We start from the raw sequence: 21,722 nt of genomic DNA, 5'->3' as shown, positions 1-21,722 counted from the left end.
GTGGTGGGGCTGAGATTCTGTATTTTAAACTCTTGGCCTAAACCAGCAGACCTTATTAAGTACAGTTACTTGAGTTATAACTGAGCTCCAGGAGACTTGGGTTTGTTCTTAGACTTTCTCTATCTGGGTGCTGGCCAATCAAGAGGGCAGGGCAGGGGCATTTGGCTCGAGCCTTCACATTAATTAAAGGCTTCAGATGTAGATTTCTGATGGCTTGACAATATCTCCAAATACAGTCATGAAAGGCACTGGCAGCACAAAATGAATATATTTATTGTACCACTTTAAATACCACAGTTTTTATAACTCAGTTTCAGCATTTCTTCTTTTTCCTGAGAACCTAATAAAGTGGCAGTGATGTGGGGCTCCCGCAGCCTGCAAGAGGCCCTGAGAAGGTGTATTTTCTGCCTTTTTTTCAGGATGAAGGGAATGAGGCATCAGGAGCCTTCGAGTTCCTAATAGTGCAGTGTTGGGTGACGGTTCTCCAGGGCAATTGTCCGGCAGTCAGGGACACCACCGTCTTGCAGAGCAGCGTAGTAACTGACGTTTTTAGGGCACGGAGCAAGTCTTGTGTAGATGTGGATTGTGCTTTGCAGCTCTTTAGATGAAAGTATAATCCGAGAAGCCAACTTAAGTGTGAGAGAAGGAGCCAGTGAATCCGTGATCGCTTTCCAACAGTACCTGATAATCCATTGCCATTAAGAAGTTAATGTATTACTTCGGTTTAAAACCACCATCTCGGGAAGGTGGGGGCTGTGGGATAAGAGAAGCCGTCCTGTCTTTAGAGATTAATTGGACGGAACTGTTTACAGATTTCATTGCGCAAATGGGCAGGATAATCAGTGCCATCATATAGATGCTTAGTCTGAGTAGGATACAGAGAGTAAATATGGATTTGTGGCAGAAGCTGTGTGTGGAAATCCTCTTGTGTTGAAAAGATCTTGTCACCTCCTAAAATGGAAGCATCGGACAGCATGTGTGTGACTCGTATATGTCTGATGGGCTGTATCCTAACAGCTTACAAAGTAATGCCCTCCACAATGGGGGATATCAAATTCATATTTGATTTTGTTCTGGCGGAAAGAATAGAGAAGGAAAAAACCCTAAGTATCCCTCAAAGGTAATTATGCATGCTGGTTGATGGGCCCTTTTTTGTTTTTTTAATTAAGATTTTATTTTTAAGGAATATGTACACCCAGTGTGGGCTCGGACTCACACCCGAGACCAAAAGCCGCATGCTCTACATGCTCTACCGACCGAGCCAGCCAGGCCCCCCATGTATGCCCTTTTTAATAGCATGATTCTCATGTAGGCTCATTTCTGGGTGTTTTGATAAGCTAGGATAAGAAAAGTTAGAGTATTCACCCAAAGGGGAAACAGCTTTTCTGGGAAAAATTTTTAGCCATGTTTATAGAGACCATTCAAGGAGAAAAAGCAGTTTTGTGGGATGCACACCCTTGTGTGTGTTGATGTGCCTTTCGCAGTGATTCAGTGACTTGATTGGAGTTATAGTCAAATAGCAAAAATGAGAGCCTCCCCCACCCCCACTTCCATGTAGGGCTCATTGCTAGATTTTATCAATGGCTTTGGAAACAGTAGATTTGCATTTCTTGAGATAGGTCAAGAGTTACTTATGCCCTGTGTTGTGCAAAGAGATTAGCCATCGGGACGCCTGGGTGGCTTAGTCGGTTAAGCGTCCGACTTTCGCTTAGGTCATGATCTCGCGGTTCGTGGGTTCGAGCCCCGCGTCGGGCTCTGTGCTGACTGCCAGCTCAGAGCCTGGAGCCTGTTTTTAGAGTCTGTGACTCCCTCTCTCTCTGACCCTCCCCTGCTTACGCTGTCTCTCTCTCTCTCTCCCCCCTAGAAATAAATAAAACATTACAAAAAAAAAAAAAAAAGATTAGCCATCACTGGATTCAGAGAATCTACTAGTAGAAAAGTCTGTTTCCTTTCATTCAGACCTAAAGAATTTGAAGTCTCTCACCGTACTTTTAATGTGGCCTTAGGAAACAACACCATTTTTATAGAATTAGGGAACAGTTGTTTTTTTTAATCGTGCCAAATTTTGTTTTTTTTATGTTAATCATGGGTAGATTATTAAATTGTCCATTTAAGATCCTGAGAATGTTGTGTAAGTCCATAAAAATAGGAGAACAGCATGATATTTGGCTTGCACGTTTGTTAAGAATAGTTGATTTGTCTCCATGATAGAACTCTTTTTCTGGAACAAAGAAGCTAAAGTTTTTGCTTGGTTGAGGTTTCAGTCCATATACCTTTGGGGGGGGGCGGGGCTAAATCCACCATTAGAAAAGAAGAATATGGCAGTTGACTACATTTATTTTCTACCTATAGCATTTGAAAATCAGGCAGACTTCCACTTACATGAAGCTTTACCTTCACCTTGAACTTGCAGCATTTATACAGTAACATCAATGGGTGAGCATTAAGTTCATGAGGGAAGTGTATCCAGGGGGGATGGGGGGATGACCAGTCCATTGGAAGATGGATCCCTACTGATCGAAGTAGTATTCAGAAACTCAGAATTAGGTTAAATAGATAAAAGTTGGGTGAAGTCAAAGCCACCATAAGATATTTTTCTACAGTGGGCAGTGGAAGCTAATTATCTTGGATTTAGGGCAGGCGTGACTATGAAAATAGTGACGAACCCAAACTGGGCAGTTGAGGGCTGGGTGGAACCTTCATGTTGCCCATTAGTAGCCACGTCATCTCTGCCCTATACCTCGCCTCTCCAAGGCCTTTTCTTTCCTGTGAAATGAGGATAAGGACGTCTGTCTTAACAGATTTTTGAGAGGATGACATGACAATATATTTCAAAGTGCTTGGCAAAGTATAAAGGGTTGAACACAAATTTCTTTTGCTTTCCTTTATGAGAGAGGATATTCAGGAGGTGGAGACCATGATTTCCCCTCAGTGTATTGGAGTGTATTGGAGGCTGGTTTTGAGGGGGGGTGTTTTGCATGTGTGTGCACTACTGTATTTATTAGGACTTTGTGGGGAGAATTGGGTCCTGTCATATCTTCGTCGCGGTTGGCCTCTGGGAGAGTGCTAGTTAGTGACTAGCAAGCCCTCTATGGACTCGAGAGTGCCTTATGAATAAGATTTATAGAGAAAGGACCATCTTTGATCTTACTGAGCTTTCCCTGCTTCCCTGTGGCCGTTGCACCAGTCAGGGTCCCAGCAGGAAACCCTTGGCGCACTCTAGCTGGGGGGCTGAGGGGAATTCTATAAAGGGACTGGGTTGTAGAGGCAAGCAGTAGCCTGGCAAGGGGAGAGAGCAGTCACAGGAACCAAGAAAGGGTAGCTGTATGGGAGGGGACACCCAGCGGGACCTGTGGCCTTTTGAAGGAGACACAACATAACTCTGGGGCCGTTGCAGGGAGCAAGCCTTCGGGAAAATTCCCCTTCCTCCTCTTCCTGCTCTCTGGTCTCCTGGTGTCTTCCATGAACTAAACCAAGAAAAAGACGGAGGGCAAGGGAGCTGTTGACATTAAATCCTTCTGGGTCAGCCTCGTGGGGTACTGAGCAAGACAAGAAAATGGAGAGAGAGAATCCCTGGATATGTCGGAGATATTAGGGACATGGGTTGATGTGGAGTTGATTTTTGGATGCTTTTTTCTTTCCTGTTTACTCGCCCCCATTCATTCACCGGTCCCGCGTTCTGTCTCTGATTGATCTCGTCATTAGTGTGATGCCCAGGTGACTAGATCCAAAGAGGTGCCAAGCGTTGACTGCTTGTGCCTGGCAAGACTTCCCTGAAACCCAGGCCAGTGCAGTGTATTGTCTGCTGCTTTCGTGTTTTTCTTTTTGTACCTTTTTACATTTATCTTTATATTTTGTATTTTATACTCACCAAGTGAATATGTAAAAGCTGCACAGATAGCCAGGAGGAAGGGGCCCTGTTGCCTGATTCTCTTTCCTCTTCTTTTCGTGCCATTAACCTCACAAATTAAGATTTCTTCTCAATTTTGTTGTGGAAAAAACCTAGCGGGGATTCTGATTTGATGATTACGCCTATGACTTGGCCCTCAGAGCAAGCCATTGTCCCTGGAATAGGGATAATAAGGAGAAGCAGGCTAGATTTTTCTCCTGCATACTTCAGATTGCTTGGGAGAGTAAAGATACCAGTTTTTTTTTTTTTTTTAAATAAATTGTTAATCTATAATGAGAAATAATTCTGGAGCTCTCTTTCTACCAAGAGGTGCTACTTTTTAGATACGTAGGGTTTTATCCCCCCAGTATTCAAGGTTGAGATTATAAAATAGTCCTTTTATTTAATTAATTTAAAAAAGTTTTTTAAAATGTTTTGTTTATTTCTGAGAGAGAGAGAGAGAGTGTGAGCAGGGGAGGGTCAGAGAGAGAGGGAGACCCAGAATCTGAAGCACGCTCCAGGCTCTAAGCTGTCAGCACAGCACAGAGCCCGATGCAGGGCTCAAACCCACAAACCGTGAGATCATGACCTGAGCCAAAGTCTGACGCTTAACCAACTGGGCCACCCAGGCGCCCCTAAAATAGTCCTTTTAAACTCTTCGGATGAAGCTCCTGAAGTTGGGTGGAAGGCATTCACGTTGTGGTGTTAAGTTTGTAGTTCGGGGATTCTAGAGTGCTTCTTAAGACTCATCTGAAAATGATAAAGGGATTGTTGATCCAGAACCTTGGGGCTAGAAATCATCTTCCACCGTAACCGTGTGAGGCTTCTGCGTTTACCCGGACATCTGTAGTCACTTAAGAGCACTTCTATGAAAACTGTAATACTCCTTTGAATTTTTCTTGATTGTTTATAAGATAATAATGAAATCCAACCACCAGAAAAACAAAATGAAATTGGGATAGCTGCTGTATTCCTAGTTCTTAGTTTTCTTTTTTCTTTTTTCTTGTTTTTTTTTTTTTTTTAAGCCCCTTGTGGGTAGGATGTGGCGGTGAGGATGCCCCTGCCTTCCTGTGTTTCAGTATTATGTTCTTCTAAATGTAATATGCAATCAGGTACTTTCAGTGGTTTTGCTACACTGTTAGGGGAAGACAGAGACATTTATTTTTTGGAAATCTCAAGCCTGAAAGGGAGCGAGAAATACTCAGAAATGAAGTGACGTGTGAAAGAAGCCACCTACATTTGGAAAAACGAAATTTTTGGAGTCGTAGTGTTAGATTCATTGTGTGGAAGAAACAGGTTGTCTTCCAGGGACATGATCGCGTCTTTCTGTCTTCTCCCTTCCGTGGTCATTGGTAGCTTTGCTAGGGATCGCCCTCAGGCATATGGTAACAGAAAAGAGATGCTGAAAAGGAGAAAAATAAGAGCACCGAAGATAAAAATCCAGCAACAGTGGATTTCTATATCATGTTATTTATTAGTCACGAATGAGCAGACAGAAGGAGAGTCACTGTGACTTTCCGGAATTAGGTGATTCCTTGGAATAACTGCCACTGATACAGCTGATACTTGCTGTCCAGAAAATTCCTGATTCTTATCTGGACAGGGTGTTCTTTCCTTCTCGCGCTCTCTCTCTCTACACACACACACACATACACACACACACACACACACACCACATATACATACATATACACACACACACACACACACGCCCCTCATTTTGAAATGAAAGAAAATGTGTGGAACATTCTAGGCCTTTTTCCTTCCTGCTCTCTGAACAGCATTTATATAAGTGCATTGTCATTTCCAGATCCAGATCCTGCCTCGCAGCCCAGCCTCCTGGCAGTCTTGTGGAAAGTCTCCAGGGAAGAGAGCTTGATCAAGTGTTTATTCTCTTCTAAAGATGCTGATTTCATTGTGTTTCTCATAAGATACATGGTTACAAATCACTGTCAAAATTCTTTGCTGAGTGCCTTACAAAAAGAGGTGACGGGGTTTGTATTTTTATTTTTGTTTGTTTTGTTTTGTATAAGCTCATCTGCCCCTGAAGTGGACCCTCATCCCCCCGGTTTTGCTGAGTGTTGTCTACACGGAGCATTTCTGCCCCTAGATGTGCCCTCCCGTGGTGCACCTCGAGCAGGCTGTTTGGGGATGCCGGGTCCAGGCCACCCTGTCTGGTTTCGTTGTCTGGGAGACTGGGAGAAGGTGTTATGGTCTGACGACGTCTTCTGTTGTCGTCCATCTTTCAGGGACAGGAGAGAGCGGCAAGAGCACATTTATCAAGCAGATGCGAATCATCCACGGGTCGGGCTACTCCGATGAAGACAAAAGGGGCTTCACCAAGCTGGTGTATCAGAACATCTTCACGGCCATGCAGGCTATGATCAGAGCCATGGACACGCTCAAGATCCCCTACAAGTACGAGCACAATAAGGTAGGCGTGCCTCCCCACGGGATCGCTGGCCCGGCCGGGCCCGGTGCACACGCTCCCTCCACGGGTCTGGGGTGCGCCGTGGGATTTGAAGTGCGTGCTTTTTGTCTCCTCCTAAATGGGACTTTTCATGCTTTTAATGGTTTAATACGTTCGTTATAGTTTTTTCCTCCCTTAAATCTTTAAAGTCACATCTATACACAATTAGAGTTGTGTTCTTAGGGTTACGGATGAAAGGCATTATTTGGATGTTCAGTGATAAATAGACACAGGTGTAAAACTCAGGGGACACCACACTACATTCAGGAGACGGTTTGTCATTTCAAGACAGATTGACCAAGGTGAGCGAATTCAGAGGAGAGGCAGTGGCCTCGTTTCAACCTCTCACTCTTTGTGCTTCCTTGGGGGGCGGGGGGTGAAAAAAGAACAAAAACAGCTTAAGAGCGTTCCGTCCGGTTTAATTTTGGATTTCGTTACTTCCTTTCAGTAGCGCCACGGGCTTAATTTTATTTCCAAATAGGCCCATCTGTCATTTCCAATAACCTTTCAAACATGTTTCCCCATAATTGTGTCCAGATAATGCAAACCTCTAAAGTCCCTGGAGAAGGGGCTAGGAGAAAAGAAATCTAAATTTTCTCGGGGCTTGGAGGTTTTCATCTTCTCGTAAGCGGGTAAAGCCTCACCTTGTGTGTTCCTTTAGGGCTTCATCAGAACTTCCACTCTCACTCAGTACTCTGGATAATCTACTCTTAAAATTGCTGCCGTACGGCAGGATCAATATGTAACAGCGAGGAGCCGGCATGCCCACTGTGACTCATAAACTGAGATTTAACTCAAAGTGAGTCATAGGTAAAATAAAGCAGTGCTCTGCACCTCCACTTCTGTTATCATCTAGAAGCTTCTCACTATACAGATCATCTTAAAACCAGGCATTTATTTTTCTTGGATGTTTCCTTGAAATCAGCTGGCTGTTTTTGATCTAACCAGTGGTCTGGCACGTAGGTTGCCGAGGGCTGCAAGGGAGCGTGTCTGCAAATAGCAGAGAGGCCCTCCACAAAGAGCCCTTCCTGTTTCTGCCCTCAAGAGTGAAACAGATCCGGGCAGCTTTATGAGCCCGGGAACGTGGTCCTTGACCAAACGAGGCCACCAAGATATGTAACCAGTCTCCATTTGGAAGGATCAAGCTTGTTTCTCCCCCACTAAGAAATCTCAGTCGAGTGAATTTCTGAAATAGTTGCACACTTGTTTTGTTGCAGTTAGGAGGAAATTCTGTTGAAGGAACTGTTTTTTAACACCAGTGACTTTCCCAGTCTACAATTAGTTGATAATATCATGGTCTGATGCATTCTGGTTGCGTTACCACATGTGTGGTATGCTGTACAGTTGGCCCTTGAACCGTGTGGGGATTAGGGGTGCCGGTCCCCTGTGAGGTCCAAAATCCATGCATAGCTTTTGATTCCTCCAAAACATACTAGCCTCCTGTTGACCAGAAGCCTTACTGATAACATCAACAGCTGATTAACAAACACATATGTTGTGTGTTATGTGTATTATACACCATATTGTTACAAACAAGCAAGCCAGAGAAAAGAAAATGTTATTAAGAAAATCACAAGGAAGAGAAAATACATTTACAGTACTGGACTATATTAATCAGAAAGATCCATGCATAAATGCATCTGCAGGGTTGAAAACTGTGTTTTTCAAGGGTCAGCTGTGTGTGTGTCTATCGGGCAATAGGTGTTGCATATATAACATACGGCCAGCTTACACCTTATAATATAATGCAGTCTCCCTTACTCATGCAGAAGAATCATCTTTGGTTCTTCTTGGTTATTCCATAAGAACATGTCAGGATCTTGCTTTGATGGTAGCTTTTTATTTGAAGATCATTTATTGTGCCATCATGTGGAGCTGTAGAAGATGGAGTGGAATTTGTGCTTTCTTCTATAACACATTAAAGCATAGTTAAGAACATGTGAACTCTTTGTATCAGTTCTAGTTAAGTAGACTTTACTGTGATGAACACCATTCGGTTGGAAAGCAACATCATAAAAAGTTAAAATGTTATGATTTTTCTCAGATACCATAATTACCCTGTGGGATCTTCCCACATCTCTTGGTTATTTCACATACTGCCTGATATAATGATATAAGTATGTGCTGACCTCCGAGCTTCTCAGTATGTTGAATCTCCTTTTAATTTGTAATATAAATGACTTACCCACTTGTTCCGTTTTCTCTACAACGTACACATATTCTGAAGCATCACTTCTTGCTTCTGAGCTCTGCCCACTCCTCGCCTTTGTTAATGCTTATTAAGGACATAATGTCTTCTTTCTGTTTCATTCAGCTGCTACTTCCTCCTAGCGTTCTTCTCTGCACACCTCCCCCCTTCCATTGCGTAAGTAATCCCACCCTCCTTTAGCAGAAGCCATAGCGGAGTGTTTATAATTGTCTGGTTTGTAGTCATTATGATGACTTGGGTGTTGATCTTATTCTTCCCACTAGACTGTAAGCTCCTTGAGAGTAGAGGACATATCCCTTTGCACCTCAGCATTCTTTGCTGGCCCTGGTGTTATACTTTGTATATAGTAAAGGCTCAAAAAAAAAAAAAATTACTGTTTTACGAGCAGGCAAGTCATTTATAACATTAGACCACGGAAAGCCTTCTCTTCTGCCCCCAGCTCGTTAGAATGCTTATTCAGATCAACAGATAGCTGTTGAAATGGTTTTAAGTGCAAAAGCGAATAAAAACAGTGTGCTTCCAGGGATGCAGAGAAGTTTCATTAGGGCTGGGCAGAAATTGGTAGCTGAGGAAGAGGCACTTTTGGACAGATGGCAGAGGTAAACGTTCAGAAAAAGGAATGTGAGTGTGTTGCCCAATTTGACTTCAACAGAATTTTTAGGAGAACTGGAAAGTAAAAGCAAAAAATGGTTTAGAGTGTGTTTCTGAAAGGTTTTGATTCTAGGCTTAGAAGTTTGAATTTTGTTTCCTTGTCTTTGTGACACCCCTTTAATAATATTTTATGTTTTGCTTAGAATTTTCTACAGAAGTTTCTGGGTACAATATGCTCTCTGTTTTATAAATAGTTGAGGGATTTGGTGTGCATTTTATTAGCTTGGAAGAAATGCACTGTGACTTACATTATTTTGCCACACACTCAAGATATTTTAAAAACATAGTTTTTCGTTTTTTTTTTTTTTTTTACAAATAGTTTATTGTCAAATTAGTTTCCGCATAACACTCAGTGCTCATCCCCACAAGTGCCCTCCTCCATGCCCATCCCCCCCTCCCCCCCACACCCATCAGTCCTCAGTTTTTGTCAGCATTCAAGAGTCTCTCATGGTTTGCCTCTCTCCCTTTCCCCCACCATTTCCGCCCTTCTTCTCCCCCTTGTTCCTCCGTCAAGTTCCTCCTAATCCTCCTATACGTGCAAACATACGGTATTTGTCCTTCTCTGCCTGACTTATTTCACTCAGCATAACACCCTCAAGGTCCATCCATGTTGCTACACATGGCCAGATTTCATTCTTTCTCATTGCCAAAAAACATAGTTTTTCTAAAAGCTTCTCTGTATCTGTGTCCTCATTGGTCACAGTGGATGGTAGTAGCATAAATAGAAACGAACCCTTTCTAATATTTTTCTCCTAACTCTGTACCTGCCTCTGAGTTCATGTATTTTATAAAGTAAAATGTGGCTTCCAAATAGTACGGCCTGTTCTTAACTGGGAAATCGTCACAGTTTTGTTTGCTGTGAAATTGGTTCCGGCAATGAGAATACCACGGCAGAATTCTGGAATTTCTCTGGCTCCTGCGTAAAGTGTTACTACACTGAATTGAGAGTCCCCCCCCCCACCCCACCCCCACCCCCGTTAGCTGGGGGGCTGGGGCCGTGGTCGTGGGAAGTCCAGGCTGCAGTCTCTGCCCTGCATGGTGGTGTAGCAACCCTTGCCTTTTTCTAGAACTTCCAGTCCAGGCCTTGGCTAGCTCAGGAGTAGCTCGTAATAAATTGTAAACTTTTACCAAACTAAATATCAGTTCTTTTCTGAATGAGTTATCCGCTGTCCCGTTCTTGAATTTTTTCTGTCAAGTGAGTAATGTTTACAGGTAAGCGGCTTGGACTCCGCCCAAGTGAGAGAACAGGTCCAAAGGCTTCTCCTATACTGTGAGCTAGCGTTTGTTTATTCCTAAACATGACTTTGCCATTTCCCTAAACACAACTGTTGATAACTCATGTTAAAAGGGATTAAATGTTTGCCCTCAGTCAAATCAAAAGATACATTTAAGCCTCCACTAGGTGCAGGGCATTCTTCTGTGAGAGTCCTCTGTCATTTTTAAATTTAAAAAAAATTTTTAATGTTTATTTACTTCTGAGAGAGAGAGAGAGAGAGAGAGGGAGAGAAGAGGGAGGGAGGGAGTACAACCACAACCGGGAGACGGGCCGAGAGAGAGGGAGATACAGAATCCGAAGCAATCTCCGGGCTCCGAGTTGTCAGCTCAGAGCCCAACCAGGGGCTCGAACCCACAGACCGTGAGACCATGACCTGAGCCGTAGTTGGACGCCCAACCGACTGAGCCCCCCAGGCGCCCATAAATTTATTTTTATTTTTTATTTTAGAGACAACGAGAGCGAGCATGTGCATGAGTGGAAGAGGGGCAGAGGGGGAGAGAGAGAGAAACGGAGAGAGAAAATCTTAAGCAGGCTCCGTGCTCAGCTGGGAGCCTGACACAGGGCTCCGTTTCACCACCCTGGGATCATGACCTGAGCCAAAACCAGGAAGCTGATGCTCAGCCAACGGAACCACCCGCTGCATTGTCCTCCATCATTTGTTTTTTTACTTTCCAAAAGGGAGAATTTCCATCACTATTATTTTATAGTTTCCTCTCTTAAACAGACATATTCTCCTGATTATTCATTGTTTGGGGGCCGAAACCAGCTCTTTGTAAAAAGTGAGAGAGAAAACGTTTCTGTGCTCGCATGGCTGAGAACTCTCTTGGATTACAGTGTGGGAAATAGGTCAGGTACTGGCCCGTGGTTTTTATGCACTTCTTGTCTTCATCTGGCAGTTCTGCATCGCCTGTGGATATTTTATATGCACGTGCCTTATTTTCTCAGATTGCAAGTGACGTTACAGTAAACAGACTCCTTGTTCTGTAATTCATGGTCTTCACAACATGCGATGAACGTTGTAGGAATTTTTCTGTTCATCGAGTAAATTGCCCCAGATTAGCAGATCCTGGTACCCTTGTATCATTGGCTCATCGTTTCCGGGAACTTTGAAATCAGGCCGTTCTAAGGCAATTTCAAAGGACTCACAAGCTTTGCTCCTTTGTCCTGTCCCAGGAAGAGAATAGAATCTAATGCAATGTTTCTTTGTGCAATGAACTCAGGACTGTCAAGTCCAAGTCAGACACCGTTACCTTTTCTTTTAGTTTCTGCGTTTAGACTTGGGAGTCCCGGATGAGGGACTCACTTGGCACCAAATTGACTGACTAGCCAGGAGTTTGCAGGCCTTACACCTGGTTCCGCTTCTCCTGGCCAGTGAGTGCCGCCGAGGACCCTTGTCACTACAGCACCTCCGTCCGCCCTCTAAGAAAGGACTTTTCGCCAGGACAGTGCCTCATTAAATACCTCCACCGCTTTCTGAATTTTCCGCACTTCCTGAGAAATCTAAGATCCCAGAAGCCCTGTTTCAGAAGAAAAACATAGCCAGGATTCCGGAGGACTTGCCAGCTTATTCCTCCTTTTGATCAGTGGAACCAGAAATTCCCAGACTCCCTTTTGCAACATGAAGGCATTTTCTTAGTTTACCAAATGCTAAGAAACTGATTTCATTTTCATAATTTCTCACCTACAGAATAAGTACATAATTAAAGCAGAACTTACTAAGTAAGTATTTTCATCTGTTTCTCTGAAGAGTTGTATCAATGTTCCGTGCTTGTAAGCAACAGAGAACCCTGGCTACCTAAAGATCCCTGGCTAACCCTTGCTTCACAAGGGCAGGAGGTGACCCCGAGAAGTGTGGAGACGCGGAAAGGCTAGTTCCTGGAAACCAGGGCAAGTCTGGGGAGCACAGATGAACTCTGACCACTTTCATTCTTCTGTTACTCCGCTCGAGGACCGGGTTCCTGGGGAAACTTGCCTGAGAAGTAGAAGTCTGGCCTGGATTCTGTGCTAGCTTTTTGGAGAAAGCTAGGCGATCTGATTGACAGCTCCTGAGGGAAGTCAGGGTGCAGTTACTAGGGGAAGAGAATGATGTTGGCACAAATCACAATTACCCCCTGCAAAATCACCCTGTCAGTTTAGAAAATAAAAGGACACGTGGATTCTATGTACAAGAAAAGCCAAGAGTTGTGGGTTTTTGCTAAGCCTGCTTTAAAGGACAACTTCCTGTTCTGGGCTTGTTCAAGGGCATGGAGAGGTTGAGGGGCTCGTGACTTAGTAACAGTTATATATGATGGAAGTAGCTGAGTTTGAACCCAAGCCCTGAATAGCTGAGTAACCTTGAGATTGTCATCTTTTGTCTCCTAAGCCTAACTTTCTTTACTGTCTAAGCCTGATGTCCCCATCTGTGAAGTGCAACAGCTAATAATAGGATTGTTTCAAGGGTTGGATAGATAATGTATATGAAAATGTGTTATAGATGATAAATAAAAAGAGTTTGAAAGTTGTTAGAAGATGAATTATCACGGGCGGTGGGGGGGTGGGGATGAACACTGCTAATCTTCTATATTTACTAAGAATAAAACAAGCAAGGGGCACCTGGGTGGCTCAGTCGGTTGAGCGTCTGACTTTGGCTCAGGTCATAATCTCACGGCTCAGGAATTTGAGCTCCGCATTGGCTCTCTGCTGTCAGCATGGAGCCCGCTTCACATCCTCTGGCCTCCTCTCTCTCGGTCCCTCCCCTACGTATACTGTCTTTCTCTCAAAAATAAACAAACATTAAAAAAAAAAAATAAAACAAGCAGAAAATAACTTAAACAGCATGGCCGGATTTAGGAGGTATTTGAAGGGAACTTTCCTTAGAGTGACAGTCTTTGAAGTGGGACAGGAAGGGAGGTAGAGAAATCCCCTTATCTGGATGTGTCCAAAGATAGAATGTATTTTTAACATGTGAAATTCTTTAAGGCAATTTTGCTGAATAAGACAAGGGATGGATTGGACACCCCCGAGACCCTTCCCAACATGGGTTTTCTTCGTGTTTCTCTGATTCTAAAAGTCTGAGAAAGAGATGAAGCTCTTGTTAATTTGTTACAATTTAAATCTCCCACCTTTCTTGAACTTTGTCCATTTCAGAGCACTTAAAGAAAATTAAAAAAAATAAACAGATAAAGCCAATAGCAAGAGATTCAAATTGACAGTGATCTCTAGCCAATGGAGATTTTTCTTTCTTTACATCTAAATCCCATAAGTAATTACAACAGTTACATCCATGGAGGTTGGTTTTTTTTTGTTTTGTTTTGTTTTTTCTTTTTCTTTTTAAATGGTGTTCAGTGGTGAAAATCAGTTGCAGGTATTGGGGTTATTGTCAGCGGTAACATTTCTTTCTTTTTTTTTAATGTTTATTTCTAAGAAAGAGCGCATGAGTCGGGGAGGGAGACACAGAATCTGAAGCAGGCTTCAGGCTCTGAGCTCTCAGCACAGAGCCTGCCACAGGACTCGAACCCATGAACTGCAAAGTCGTGACCTGGGCCAAAGGTGGACACCCAGGTGCCCCAGTTTCATTTGGGTTGTTGACCTGGCCACCAAAGACAGTCTGCACCTTCTTCCAGGAAAACTTTCTACTCCTGCTTCACAGATCTGAGAGTTTTCTTTCTAATAAAGAGTCTAAAGGAATCTGGACACCTTTTGCAGCCAACTTGACCTGAGGTTAGTTTACCACCGCCTCCTTTCTCTGTAGGACTCCCTGTTGAGAGTTGAATCACCACTGATTCTCTAGTACCTTTATCAGCTTTTAGAATCTCTTTGCACATGGTCTTTTCCCTTTTTTTTCTTAAAGAATTTTTTTATTGTTTATTTTTGGGGGGTAGGGGCAGGGAGAGAGAGGGAGAGACAGAGGATCCAAAGTGGGGTCTGTGCTGACACCAGAGAGACTGACATGGGGCCCGAACCTACAAACTGTGAGATCATGACATGAGCCAAAGTTGGACACTTAACTGACTGAGCCACCCAGGCGCCCCTGGTCTTTTCTCTTTTAATATCTGGCAAATACTTTCCAGCCACATTTTTGTCTCCTTACTCCATCCTTGTTTCTTTATTCATCTTATATCCATGACAGCCATGTAAAAATAGAAGATGAATGTAAGATTTGTTACAAATCCCTTTTTCTTGGCTACAGTTTTTCCATAATCCTAAGGCATGCCCTAGCACTTATCCAGGATGAGTATCTGGAGTTCAGTTTTAATAGAGGATTGAGGCAAAGAAGGACTTTAGAAGTAGATAGAGGCTGAGCATTTTTTTCTTTTCCTTCCTTCCTTCCTTCCTTCCTTCCTTCCTTCCTTCCTTCCTTCCTTCCTTCCTTCCTTCCTTCTTTATAATTTTTACATAAGAAAAGTACACACCTCCTCAGTATTGAGCCACGTGTATTTTCCATCGTGAAGACGCTTGCGTCCACATCTGCTGATCTAGATCAGTATGACCAAAAGCTCAGATGCCTCCTCATACTTCCTCCCAGTCAGTACCCCCAACTCCTAAAGGGTGACCACCATCCTGACTTCTGATACCGTAGATTAGCCGTAGATTAGTTTGAACACTGTATGTGAGTGGAAGCATGAAGTCTATACTCCTTTGTGGGTTTTTTTTTTTCTTTTTCTGCTCCACATTTGTGGCATTCACCCATGGTTTTACTTGTCACTGTGATTCAGTTATTCTCATTTCCATATTTATAATAGCAATACCTCCTTGAACTTTATGAAAATGTTTTATGTCCATACTGTACAATATGGTAGCCACCAGCCACCACATGTGGCCATTGAGCCAATGAAATGTGGATACTGTGACTGAGGAACTGAGTCTTTATGTATTTATTTTTATATCTTTATTTTTATTTTGAGAGACAGAGAGTGAGCGGGGGAGGGGCAGAGAGAGAGGGAGACACAGAATCTGAAGCACTGAGTCTTTATTTCTTATTTATTCTTATTAATTTACATTAAATTTGTTTTTACTGTTTTTATTTATTTATTTTGAGAGACAGAGCGCGAATGGGGGAGGGGCAGAGAGGAGACATAGAATCCAAAGCAGGCTCCAGGCACTGGGCTGTCAGCACTGAGCCCTACTCAGGGCTCCAACTTACGAACCACGAGATCGTGACCTGAGCCAAAGTTGGATGCTTAAGCAGCTGAGCCACCCAGGTGCCCCTTCAACTTACATTAAAATTTACATGTGAATGAGGCCCCTGGGTGGCTTAGTTGGTTAAGCACTGACTTCGGCTCAGGTCATGACCTCAGTTCCCGTGGGTTTGAGCCTCTGCAGGGTTCCGTGCTGACAGGTAGGTCAGAGCCTGGAGCCCACTTCAGAATCTGTGCCTGCCTCTCTCTCTGACCCTCCCCTGCTCACGCTGTCTCTATCTCTCTCACAAAAAGAAATAAAAAACATTAAATTACATGTGACTAGTGGCTCTGTATTGGACAGCACTCTCATATTTTGTGAATATGCCACAGTTTGTTTACGTATCCTAGTATTACTATAAGTTTGGCTATTTCTGACTATTACAAATAATGCCAATATAAACATTCCTGTGCCCGTCTTTTGATAAATGTATGTGTGCATTTCTTCAGCTTCAGTACCTAGGATTTGGAATTGCTGAGTCAGAAGGTATACATCTGGTCAGTTTCGGGATGTAGATGCTACCAAAGATTGTCCAGAATGATTGTACCAATTTACGTTCCACCAGCCATCTATGAGAGTTCTAGTTACTCTCTATCCTCGACAGCTCTTGGTACTGTGAGTCTTTTTATTTTAGTTACTCTAGTAGCTGGATAGTGGATCATTTTGCTGTTTCAGTTGGTATTTCTTTGGTAACCAGGGATACTCAGCACCTTTTCATATGTCCACTGGCCATTTGGTTATTTAAAATTTTTTTAAATGTTTGTTTATTTTTGAGAGAGAGACTGAGCACAAGCGGGGGAGGGACAGAGAGAAAGGAAGACACAGAATCCGAAGCAGGCTCCAGGCTCCAAGCTTTCAGCACAGAACCCACCGTGGGGCTCGAACTCATAAACTGTGAGATCATTACCTGAGCTAAAGTTGGACGCCTAACCCACTGAGCCACCCAGGCATCCGCTATTTGGTTATTAACAAATAATTTTTACTTTTTTTTAATCTGCTGGATTGTCTGATTCCTTATATTTTGTAGGAGTCATTTATATATTAAGAATATACATATGTGTGTGTGTGTATATATATATATATTTTTTTTTTTTTTTTTTGAGAGAGGGAGAGTGCCAATGGGAGCGAGACAGAGAGAGAGAATCTTAAGCAGACTCCATGCCTTGTGCAGAGCCCAACACAGGGCTCGATCTTAGGACTGTGAGATCATGCCCTGAATGAAATCAAGAGTGGGCCACTTAACTGACTGAACCCCTCAGGTGCCCCAGGCATATACATTTTTGTTGAGTAAATGTGTTGCCAGTATCTTCTCTACTTTGTCTCTTGCTTTTTAGTTCTTCTTGGTTCCTTTAATGCAAAGAAGTTCTTATCATTCCCCCACCCCCTTCTGATTAGTGCTTTTTGCATCCTTTTTAAGTAAATTTTGTCTACTTTAAGGTCACGTAGATAATCTCCTGGTTTGTCTTCTAAATTGTTTGCTGTTTTTCTTCGCTTTTTACATTCAGCTCTAAAATCCATTCAGATGGGTTATGGCACATGGTGTGAGGCAGGGAGTAAGGTTTCTTTTCTTTTTGTAAACACTTGTTTCTTTGTTTATTTAGAGAGGGAGAGAGGGAGAAAGAGAGAAATCCTGAGCAAGCTCTGTGCACACAGATACAAGGCTCAAACTCACAAACTATGAGATCATGACCTGAGTTGAAACCAAGAGTTGAAGCTTAACCGACTGAGCCACCCAGGCCTTTCCTTTATATGGGTATTTAATTAACCCAACTCATTTATTGAAAAGACCATCCTTTACCAAGTGCCTTTTAGTTTCTGTCGCTCAGTTACGGAGCAAGTGAACATTGAAGATGAGTTTGTTTCTGAACTGTCTATTCTGAGTCATGGGTCTATTTGTGTCAATGCTGTATTAAAGACTAATCTTAGCATTGAGTTTAATATCAGAGTAAGTCATTCAGCTTTGGTTTTCTTCTGTCCACGTGCTGAATGTATTCGCTTGTAATTAAAGATACCTTTAAGGAAGAACGTTTCTTTAACTAATGGTAGATTTCCCAGGATGAATCCGAATATTATGATTGTTCTCTGTAATACAAGTGACCTCCCCTTCCTTGAGACCTCAGTTCATTTTCTTGTTTCAGCTGCAGTTGACTGCACAGCTGAGGAGAAGGACATCTACTTTTCCAAGATTAATAATGTGACATTTTTATTATCAGTTAGCCCATTTACAAAGGGCGATGGTGCTGCTGTGTGGTTTTCTCGCTCTTCACTGGGGTCATGTTCTTTCTCGCTTTAGCATTTCCTTCAACCAGAGTGGGGACCGGTCTGTGAAGGCAGTGGGGTTCAACCTAGTTCCCATTCCATGAACCTTTTTGAGGCTGAGTTGCTCTGCACCATTTAGATTTGGCAGATTTGGCACCAGAATCCCTTCTTATTTCATATCTTCATCATCTGTAGCCTATTGGAAGGATTGAATAGGCCTACTTCTGACTTTCTTTTTGTTGCTATTGTGTGGTCTTCAGCTCTTGTGGTAACTGACCATCTTTTGTGGCTCAGTGGGAGAGCTGTAGGTAGGTTAGAAGGTAATAATGCGAACTGATTTTGCCCTTTTGTTAACTACAATACTTTAATCCTATTATGTAAAATGTTTATTCATTTAGGTCTTAATGGAGATACTGGGAAGCAACTCATTTTGGTGAAGCAGAGTATTTAAAATTTTTTTTAACGTTTATTCATTTTTGAGAGACAGAGAGAAACAGAGACACAGAATCCGAAGCACGTTCCAGGCTGTAAGCTGTCAGCACAGAGCCCGACATGGGGCTCAAACTCAAGGATGGTAAGATCATGACCCAAGCTGAAGTTGGATGCTTAACCGACTGAGCCACCCAGGCACTGCGGTGGTGAAGCAGAGTATTAAGCACAGGGAGAACCATAGATGTTTGTATCCACACACACATACACGTGCACACACTCGTGTGTACTTCATGTCTGGTGCATTAGAAATGACCTTTGGGAGGCACTTGGGTAGCTCAGTCAGTTAAGTATCCAATTTCAGCTTAGGTCATGATCTTGCCATTTGTGAGCTCGAGCCCCAGGTCAGGCTCTGTGCTGACAGCTCAGAGCCTGGAGCCTGCTTTGGGTTCCGTGTCTTCCTCTCTCTCTGCCCCTCCCCCACTCATGCTCGCTATCTCTCTCTCTTTTTCTCTCTCAAAAATAGACATTAAAAAAATTAAAGAAATGACCTTCGGACACTATTTATATACATGGGGGTAAAACTGATGAAATAGCAGTGTCCTCTCCATATTGTACATCTACAATGACTGTCTTTAGCTAATCCTCCTCGGCTTACCAGTGCCCAGTCCACTTTGTGTGGCCCACCTCATCTGGAAATAGCTCCTCTCATGTGTCTGTCTTCAGCTAATCCATATTGTTTAAAATTGGATGAAAGGAAGAAAATTGACCGTTGAGGTTAGAGATAGGGCTTTAATTATTGGCATATGGTTCTACTCTGTCAAATGAACAAACAAATGAATGTTTGTTTACTGAATGATGATGGGCTTTTATGTGTAGTAGACTGTGGTATTGCTGGGGCCTGACACAACTGGGCTTGAAATCCAGCTCTATAACAACATTGCTGTATGATACTGAGCACATTAATCTCTCTGAATTCCGGTTTCCTTACTTGTAAAATTCTGATGATTATAATCCTTACTTCACAATGTATTGCAATAATTAAATTCTAATAGTCTATGAAAAGCTGTCCATTGTTGCATTTTTTTAATGTTTGTTTAATTTTTGAGAGAGAGAGAGAACAGGAGAGGGGTACACAAGGAGAGAGAATCCAAAGCAGGCTCTGTGCTGTTAGCACAGAGTCCGATGTGGGACTCAATCTCACAAACCGTGAGATCATGTCCTGAGTCTAATTCAAGAGTCAGGCGCTTAACTGACTGAGCCACCCAGGCACCCCATTGTTAAATGAAGATGATGTTCTTTAATTTAGTTTTCAACAGATATTTACTAAGTACCTCCTATGTACTAGTCAACAGAAACCACTTTGGCTGTTTTTGAGAGGAAATAAATAGTGAGTGCTCTAAGAAATATTACTAATCTGTCCAAACCCGAGAGAACTCTGGGTAAGCAATCTTCCTCTAAAACCCCTTTCATCTGCTCAGACCTTGCACGTCTGGGGACTGACAGCCACCATATAAAATACATGTGGCATAGTTTAACACATTTTAGTAGGAAGTTGTGAATCTGGTCATTTGGCTGTTCCTGCTTAACTCCTGGCAAAGCATCACATAAATACTTTCCTTGTTCTTTTAAACCAAGTAATGCATGATTTTTCCCCTTTAATTGTAAAACAATGCATCTATTTTCAATTAGAGAGGCAGAATGTATTTGTTGAAACCAAGGAAAGGGAATGCCTAATGAAGTCTGAAGGGATCTAGGGAGTGTATGAGAAACGCTAGCACTTTTCTTTTGCATTTTCACTTCACTAAAGAAGTAATTTCAGTTCTGCGTTTACTTTCTGGCATTGTAGAAATGTAGGGGAGGGCTTGCTGAATATTTCACAAAGCAGCAGTTTTGCTTATCAAAGCCATGTGTATCAAAGCCTAAAGTCTTCTAAGAAGCTATACTCTTTCATTCTCTATGACACTGTTCTACCCGAAATCACTTACACCTGCTATATAACGGGTCTTTTTTTTTTTTAATATAGATAGTATGTTGTTAATATCCGTAAGCTCTTCATGAGTTCACGAGTGTGTTTCCAAATACGGAACGTACATAAAAAGATAATGTCATGTTACGTTATGAGACTTTCCTCTCAAGGGATAAAAAAAAAAAAAAAGTCATTAAAAGCTATGATGACTAATTTTGGCTTGACACATTGTAAACTTATATTTGGAACACACTTATTTCCCTGGTCTTCTGTTTCTTAAAGTGAATTTGCAAAGAAGATATCCTTACATTGTTGCTCCCGCTGTTTTGTAAGACGACTGTGCAATTCTCTTGCAATCTCATATTATTTGTTTAAAATGAAAAATGAGTTAAGGAGAGTGGCATTCCCAGAATACACCAAGACAGGTGGCATCACTGCTGAGATTCATAAGCGTATTAGGTTGGTTGGCAGGCTGTCTGCTTTTTTCAGGGTTCATGCATCCTCTGGGGTAAAAAGTATAATGGTTTGGAGCTAAAAAGAAGGCCGTGGAAGGGAGGAGTTTGGCTATGCAGGTGGTAGTTTCCTTTGTGCATTCTTGAAGGTACAGGGTCCTTGTTTTTACTCTTTTTAAGTTTGTTTATTTTTGAGAGAGAGAGAGTGAGAGAGCAGGGGAGGGGCAGAGAAAGGGGGACAGAGGATCCGAAGCAGGCTCTGTGCTGACAACTGAGAGCCTGATGCGGGCCTCGAACTAACAAACAGTGAGATCATGACCTGAGCTGAAGTCAGACGCTTAACTGACTGAGCCACCCAGGCGCCCCTCGTTTTTACTCTTTTGACCTTTTGTCGCTATTTTGCTGCCTGTTCACAGGCCGTGTCCATGGCAAAGGGATGAGAATGTGTAGCTGTTTGGTTATAGTACACTGCAGCCAAAGGCTCACTGAAGTGGGGTTTGTTAAAATGCTTTTGGATTCATTTACCCTTCAGTGGTCCTTGAGCCTGTATTCCATATCACACTAGAAACTTTAGTGTTAGCAGTGTTGTCTGAAGCTTTAGGAATTTTGGTCTTAGGCGGGCCAAGTGCAGTGTCAGTACGAAGATACTTTTTCATTTCAGAGAATATGATAATAGCATCAAAATGGCCAATGCCATATACTTTGTGGATAGTCTGTATAATGTGCATTTGTGCCTGGCCGTGGGTCAAATGGTGGACCCGAGGAAGAGTTGCCTTTTTCCTTGTACGACAACAGCATCTTTTTGCCAAATGCTCCACTCAGTTGGGATGCCTTTTCCTAGTTTACTCAGAAGGTACCATATAGTCCTTTGGTAGCTTTGGATCATCCTACCTGAACTTGAGGTTGGAAACTGTGATTTTATATCCTAGAGCAGTGTTTCTCAAACTCTAATGTCCATACA

The 21,722-nt window shown here is 42.6% G+C and overlaps 1 protein-coding gene across 1 annotated transcript in view; it reads left to right on the top strand.

Moving 5' to 3' along the window:
* The window catches only part of LOC120238451 (guanine nucleotide-binding protein G(q) subunit alpha), a 319,269-nt gene that overhangs the window by 104,068 nt on the left and 193,479 nt on the right, over positions 1-21,722 (top strand). The window contains exon 2 of the mRNA XM_039242176.1: positions 6,139-6,323. Coding sequence (XP_039098107.1) covers positions 6,139-6,323 — 185 coding nt within the window. The remainder of the gene's footprint in view (positions 1-6,138; positions 6,324-21,722) is intronic.

This window comes from Hyaena hyaena, unplaced genomic scaffold (assembly GCF_003009895.1).
Source record: "Hyaena hyaena isolate Hyena2069 unplaced genomic scaffold, ASM300989v1 scaffold_206, whole genome shotgun sequence".
NCBI lineage: Eukaryota > Metazoa > Chordata > Mammalia > Carnivora > Hyaenidae > Hyaena > Hyaena hyaena.
This window is presented reverse-complemented; position numbering and strand designations above follow the sequence as displayed.